The sequence below is a fragment of the Borostomias antarcticus genome (assembly GCF_949987555.1).
Source record: "Borostomias antarcticus genome assembly, chromosome: 15".
In the NCBI taxonomy this organism is placed as follows: Eukaryota; Metazoa; Chordata; class Actinopteri; order Stomiiformes; family Stomiidae; genus Borostomias; species Borostomias antarcticus.
The window spans coordinates 7,961,234-7,968,733 of record NC_140248.1 but is presented as its reverse complement, the minus strand read 5'-3'; the positions used below and the strand labels follow the sequence as shown (position 1 = coordinate 7,968,733).

The 7,500-nt window shown below is 49.0% G+C and overlaps 1 protein-coding gene across 1 annotated transcript in view; it reads right to left on the bottom strand.

Annotated features, from left to right (window-relative positions):
- Positions 1-800: 800 nt before the first annotated feature.
- atp2a3 (ATPase sarcoplasmic/endoplasmic reticulum Ca2+ transporting 3) overlaps positions 801-7,500 on the bottom strand; it is a gene marked incomplete at both ends in the record, with an annotated part of 46,695 nt that continues 39,995 nt past the window's right edge. Inside the window, 7 exons of the mRNA XM_084449970.1 lie at positions 801-938; positions 4,062-4,147; positions 4,315-4,517; positions 4,620-4,840; positions 5,558-5,893; positions 6,058-6,276; positions 6,418-6,534. Coding sequence (XP_084306096.1) covers positions 801-938; positions 4,062-4,147; positions 4,315-4,517; positions 4,620-4,840; positions 5,558-5,893; positions 6,058-6,276; positions 6,418-6,534 — 1,320 coding nt within the window. The remainder of the gene's footprint in view (positions 939-4,061; positions 4,148-4,314; positions 4,518-4,619; positions 4,841-5,557; positions 5,894-6,057; positions 6,277-6,417; positions 6,535-7,500) is intronic.

The window sequence follows — 7,500 nt, the reverse complement described above, 5'->3', positions numbered from 1 at the left end:
TGGCTCCCAGCAGCCAGAAGTTGACCCAGGGTGGCATCCTGAGCAGGGACTGGTTCTCAGACAGACTGGGAGAGGCAGGGAAAGTCAAAGGCTGTTAAGCAGTCATTATATCATACATTTACACAACATAGTTCAATGACTAGACTCAATACAAGGCTGGGTTAAAATTATTCCAGTTTTTACTCTGTCTGAACAGTCCTTCCAGACAGTCAGAGCGTTCCAGACTCATCACATGGTCATATCCTAACGTAAATCGGAGAGCATTTGGTAAAAAATCTCTAACTAAATCAAGACAACACACTTCGTCAGCAAACTACAATATCTGGTTGATCCGACAATTTTACCTCGTCGGTCTTGGCTCGAGATAGAAGCCACATTCTGCCTGTTTATTTGCCCCCGTTCCCTGAAAATTCCCTTTCCAGAGACGTTAATCAGAACAGGCCACAGCCTGGAGGCAGGATTTCTGTGGGGAGCTATTGACTGTCTTGCTCCATGGGAAACTGGCAGAGAGGAAGGGAGTTTCCCCTACCTTGTCCACATCATCTCTTCCCCACAACATTCTGTAACGACATGTCCATGTCCGAGACATGCAGCGAGACCAGACTCACTACCACCCAGAAATACCATCTAAATACTGAAGATGGAAGAGCAGCATGCTTCTACAAACTCAGTACCATCCATTTATTTCATGTAGTCGGGAAAATCTATGCCAAATGCTATTGTAAAATGAAAGAGCTTTTGGTAAATGCTCTACGAAGGAAATTCTAGTCTTTGAGGGGACTAGCCCTGGAGTTGACAGCTCACCTGTTGAGAGCGTTGAGCATCTCTATGGTGACCAGCACAGAGAGGGCCATGGTGGTGGGGTAGCGGGACTCGAACACCTCACACTCGATCCCCTCGAACATGGGGTTGTCGTCGTGGCACTGCATGAAGTGTCTCTGGGGTGGGAGAAGGACAGGGATCAGCAGGCCTCAGAGGGGAGCGTGACTTTCTACTCCTCCGATTCATTGTTTTGGATTCTATCAAAATCAGTTACAATTCACCGATTGTATTTTATTCGCTTGTCACAGAGCACATACAGTAGTAGACCTAGTTGAAAACAGAGTGGTGTGTGTGTGTGTGTGTGTGTGTGGTCAAGATATGAAGTCCCCATGCCGAAGGAACTGAAGCATAACATTTGGCTTGGAGGCTCAGAGAGGCTCTGAGAGGTGGATACAATTATTATAATGAAATGTATATTATAGATTATAATGAAATCATTCATAATGCTTATGGGCCCAGTTAATGATGATATCTAAGTCAACTGTGTGATTTTAGTACTGATTTGTAATACTAGCTTATGTGCCCAGCTGATGATGTTAACAGTGATTATAATACTACGAATCCAGAAATGTTTAGAAGTGAGATCTAGACACAAATCATAATAGAATTGGTTTTTGTTTGTATTTTCTGCTTTGTAACACTATTTAAAGTAGGGACAAGCCTGCACATGCCTGTTCAAGGTCAAGATGACGCTTAGTCTTGATGATTGTTTTTGAGCTATTTTCATGTACCAGAATGATCTCAGGAGAGTAAAAATGTATCACAAGGAGTTGGTGAGCATGTGATTGGTTAATGATTATCATGATTATATGAAGAATAGATGTCAGGATGTCATTGTAACAATGAACATGTGATGACCAAGAGATGATCACTCTCTATGAGGCTATGATGTGTGCCTTTGATTGGTTGAAAGTGATGTATTGTTTTAAGAGAGGGAGGAGTGTTTACTTTGATTGGTTGAAAGTGATGTAATGTTTTAAGAGAGGGAGGAGTGTTTACTTTGATTGGTTGAAAGTGATGTAATGTTTTAAGAGAGGGAGGAGTGTTTACTTTGATTGGTTGAAAGTGATGTATTGTTTTAAGAGAGGGAGGAGTGTTTACTTTGATTGGTTGAAAGTGATGTAATGTTTTAAGAGAGGGAGGAGTGTTTACTTTGACTGGTTGAAATTGATGTAATTCCTGATGTGATGGGAGGAGAGAGAGATGAGAGAAATGGTACAGAAGACAGGAAGCAGCGCTGCTCCTGAGGACTCTGGGAACCAGAGTTCCCCCAGCCTACGATCATAGAAGTTCAACAAGCTCCTGATTTTATGAAGAAAGAAACTCTCCGATTTGAACTGAAAGAAATTAAGCTTTGGAAAAAAGGCTCTGTGATCTGAACTGAGAGAGGCCCGACTCAGAAAGAAGTCCTCGCTAGAATGGAAGCTGCTGCAAATGTCAACATGGCTGAAAGAACAGGCTGAGCCAAAGAGGCCTGTTGGTGAAAGTCTCTCTCTCTGACCAAGGCTATATTTATATTATTTTTAATATTATTATTAATTTATGATTTGTTGCTTTTGCCCCGATAATGACTTAGTTAATAAAGATTGCATTTAAAGTTAAAGTTCTATTGTCATTTTGCTCTTCCTAGAGATGGGCTCAGATAGGGGAGTAATATCCGCTCTCTTGTATTGGTAAAAGTTGTATGCATGCTAAGGATCTGACAGTTTTCCCTTGACTCTAAAGGAACATTTCCCTACAGTAAAAGTGTACTTACTGTTAAATTAATTTCTAGCAACCACACCAACAGACATCTCATTGAGTAGAGCCACAGTTAGCCTGTGTGGTCTCAGATTTGTATCCAGTCTATCTCAATGCAATAGACATTTCCTATTCAGGTGGCAAGTTCCGCCCCCTAGTTACTGTTGCTACTGTATGCCCCACAAGCCAAGTTAATAAAATGTCTAGTGCTACTGAACAGCACATTCCTGATGATTCTCTCAAGGATAATATAGGACAATATTGCTGTATGTTATTTGCCAAATGCCACTACTTTGTGTAAGAGAGTTCTACAGAAAGGCCTGAACTATTTTACACAAGGATTTATCCATGAGATTTGGTTTTTGGACGGAGCAGGTGACAACATACGATGTGATGCTAGGTGCTGGATCTATGCGGAAGGCACAGACGCCTCACAAACTCCAGATTGAAATTCATCAGGACAAATCGAGGAGTCTAACTGAACATGTAAAGCAGTGTGAGTAAGTTAGTGGCATCCATTCTTAATAATAATAATAATAATAAATTGGATTTATATAGTGCTTCTCATTTGCCGAGACAGATCTCAAAGTGCTTTACAGAAAAGTCAAAAAAAAAAAAGAAAAAAATTGTGTGTGTGTATGTGCGTGTGTGTGTGTAAAGGTTATAATAGTTTTGCTAGTTTAGTTGTATTTAATTTTTTTTAAACGCTAGTTTTGATTAGTTTCAGTATTAATTTTAGTTTTTTTTCTTCTGCGCAAGCCTTGTGAGACTATCCTGATCTCGCAAACATCTGGCACACGTCAGGTTACTTCTGCTCAGGGGCACAGCTAAAAAAAAATTGGATAGAGGATAGATTTCATACTAGGTTATGTATGAAATGATAAAGACTAAAACTAAAGATTTATTTTTCTCTATAATTGTAGTTTATTTTAGTTAGTTTTGTAAACACACAATACAGTTTGTTATAATTTTTTTGTAAAGCTTGTTTTTATTTTTATTTCATTTAAATAAAATGTTTTTCACACCTAGTTTTTTTTTTTCTTTGTTCGTTTTTGTTAAATATAATAACCTTAGCGTGTGTGTGTGCGTGTGCGCATGTATATGTGTGTGGCCACAGGAAGTCACTCAGCCCTCTGTGACCTGATCTGAGGAAGTCCAGATGTGGCAGAGGAGCAGATGGAGAGTCTTGGACGCGGTCCACCCCCCCCCCCCCCCCCCACCACCGACATTTCTCCTCCCATCTCTGTAACCATCTCTCCTGTCTTTCTGTGTTTCTCAGGGATCACCCCGGTCAGCAGCAGATGGGCAACAAGCAGAACAATAACTATATCTCAGGACGAGGGCTGATCCTCGACAGCTCTTGAAAACAAACACTGGGCTGAACTACTGTTTTCCTTGGATGCTGAAATGAAGAGTTGATTTTGAGGGAAAAAAAAGTTGTAAAATTGAGTTGAAACCAAACACAAGTCTTCATAATGCTCAGCCCCGTGTCTACTCACCAGCTGGTAGAAGGACACCTGAGGGCCGTCACTGTCATACAGGTACCACCAGGTGGCAGCACTCACAGTGCCGAGACCAACATACCCTACAGAGGTACACACAGAATCACACCGTAGTGAGTTTGCAAGTGGTCACTTCAAACGTTACAGTACAAGTAAGCGGGGATTTGATCTGAATGAGGCGAACGTGAGTCAATTCCGCTCCCCTGTAACATCTGTAACCCGTGTCCTGTTGACCACCGGACCGACTGACCTCCGATGGCCAAGTATCTGAAGAAGAGCCAGCCGGAGATGAGGGGCTCCTTGGGGTTGCGGGGGGGGTGGTCCATGATGTCCAGGTCGGGGGGGTTGAAGCCCAGGGCGGTGGCGGGCAGTCCGTCCGTCACCAGGTTGACCCACAGCAGCTGGACGGGAATCAACGCCTCAGGCAGTCCCAAGATGGCCGTCAAGAAGATGCTGTTCACGGACAGAAACCGGGACACAATGGTCAGAATGGATGATGAGTCGCTGGTCAGCGCGCGCGTGTGTGTGTGTGTGCGCGCGTGTGTGTGTCCTCACCAGACGACCTCTCCCACGTTGGAGGAGATGAGGTATCTGATGAACTGCTTCATGTTGTTGTAGATGGCCCGGCCCTCCTCTACGGCCGACACGATGGTGGAGAAGTTGTCGTCCGCCAGCACCATCTCAGAGGCGGACTTGGCCACTGCCGTGCCAGAGCCCATGGCGATGCCGATCTCGGCCTTCTTCAGCGCCGGGGCGTCGTTCACGCCGTCGCCGGTCTGGAGAAAAGAGGAGGGGAGAAGAGACCGTTTAGATCCGACCGCATGAGGCTAGCGACTACGCCGACGTGAGACAGGGGGACGCGGCTCGCAGATGTTTTCAATCAGCCTTGTTTGTCGTCTACGGCAGCTACTGCCGCTTTACCTTGATGGAAACATCCTCTAACGTTGTTTTCAAAACCCCCATTTGCGTCCGGCTGTAATTAAACCGAGGTGAAACGCGGCCCGTCGTCTCATTATCTGCGGTCCAGAGCCACGTTCGGATCGAGACAGAGACTGATCGCCTGTCAGGGGCGCTTTGTGGTGCGGGTAATGATGGAAATGGGCAGGCAGACAGGAAATATGAGTGATCATTCTCTCCCCATCTCTCTGTCTCTCTCCCTCTCCCCTTCTCTCCTTCTCTCCTTCTCTCTCTCCCCCCCCGCGCTGTTTGTCAGCCCGGGGTCAGGGCCCCAGATGACAGATGTGACAGGAGGGTCTGGGTGAACTCGGCCTCTAACTCAGCTGTCGGCGCTGTCACAGCTCGCCGAGCGGCCGGCTGCCAATGTGTCAAGAGCGTCGGGGGAGAGAGCTGGGAGGATTCTGACAGCGCCGGCTTTCTGCGTCTCAAACGGATCGGCGCGCGGCGCGAGGGGGAACGGGGACAGACACGACGACGAGAGGAGGAGGAGGTCCTGGGAGGGAGGCGAACGCCGCCCGCGTGACCCTCTCGCTCACCATGGCCGTGATCTCATCAAAGGACTGCAGGTAGCCCACGATCTTGGACTTGTGGGCGGGCTCCACGCGGGCGAAGCAGCGGGCGGTCTTCACGGCGTTCCTCTGGGTCTCCAGCGGCAGGTCGTCGAACTCGCGGCCCGTGTAGGCCTTCCCCGCCACGTCCTCGTCCTCTCCGAAGATGCCGATGCGGCGGCAGATGGCCACGGCCGTGTTCTTGTTGTCCCCGGTGATCATGATGACGCGGATGCCCGCCTCCCGGCACAGCTGGATGGCGCCGATCACCTCGCTCCTGGGCGGGTCCAGCATGCCCACGCAGCCCACGAACGTCAGCTCCGCCTGGGGGTAGTGGGGGCGGGGGGGGACAGACGGGGGAGGGCGGAGGAAGAGAGGAAAAAACAATGAAATGGAAAACAAGGCGACCTTTCAGAGGGCCGCAGGACCGCTCCCCCCCTCCTCCCCTCCGGCGTTGAGTCAAGAGCCACCACCCCACGTCCCCGTACCTCGTACTGGGCGAACTTGGTGGAGTTCTCGAGGTCCATGGCCTCCCGGCGGGGTGGGCTGTCCCTGGTGGCCAGTCCCAGGCAGCGCAGCGTGTCCCTGCCCGTGCCCCACTCCTTGATCAGGGCCTGCAGCTGCTCCTGCAGCGGCGGGGTCAACGGCACCTTGCCCGTGCCCACGCGCAGGTACTGGCACCGCTCGATCACGCTCTCCGGGGCGCCCTGGAGGGGGAGGAGGGGAAAGGAGGGGGCGGGGGGGGTTAGAGAAGTCAGGGTCAAGAAACGATGGGAGACGACTAGAACTTTCAGAACCCCCCCCCCCCCCCCCCCCGGACTGCACCGTGACCTCCGGCGTCCGCTCACCTTGACGAACATCTTGCTCTGAGAGCCGGGGCTGGTGGGGGTGCAGTACACGGACATGGACTTGCGGTCGCGCGAGAACTCCAGAGTGAACTCTTTCGTCATCAGCTTCTTGATCACCTGATGAGCGAGGTTGGCGGAGGAAGAGAGAAGGTGAGAGAGAGAGAGAGAGAAGGTGAGAGAGAGAGAGAGAGAGAGAGAGAGAGAGAGAAACAGAGAGACAGAGACAAATGACATACGAGGAGACGGAAAACGTGTTCGATTTGAGAGGGTGCTTCTTTTCGTGCTCGCAGACCCCAGGGCTGCTTTGTGGACAGGCTCGTCCGTGGGCAGCTCAGCAGCTGTGACGAGCAGGTGGGGTCCTGGGAGGCTTGGCTGGGCTGATGACACCTGATGGATGGGCCTCTATGGTGCTCCATTTGTCTGCATCCTGTCTCTGTCTGTCTTCCTTTCTTTCTCTCTTTCTTTCTCTCTTTCCTTCTGGGCACTGCCAGCTACAGGGAGCAGTTAGGCTCAACACGCGCCAGACAGGAATCAGTTTTGTCTACAGCTCCTGTGCCAAACAGGTGGTACATTCTGCAGCGGAACACTCTGGCTTTACGGCCCCTGCTAAGGCGCAGCCACAAGAGACCACTCAGAGACAACTCGGCTGTTAAACAGGAAGGGAACGGTTCAAGCTCCCCGCGAATATGCCAAAAAAACCATCTGATATCCACGTCGAGGTACTGTTGATTTAATATTAATGGGTTACTGGGATTACTGTGATATTTATACAATGAAGTGAAACTCAAAATCATATAGTGGATGCTGGAGTGTGTCTCCATCTCCCATTCACAAGTGTTTAGTCGCGGTGTGCGAATATACAAACCACTTTTATCGTCATACATAATGTGTATGACAGTGTCATTATGCGTAGCCTACCAGTAGGGGTCACTCTAGCGCCAGTCCCCAGTCCTGCCATGTTCATGGGCTGGTGGTCAGGTAAACACCTGGGCCTTTTTCTTCCAGCCCAGACAGAAGAGACGTGACCAGACTGCGCTAAGTGACACCGACAGGCAGGGACCAAATGTCTCTGTCCACCATAAA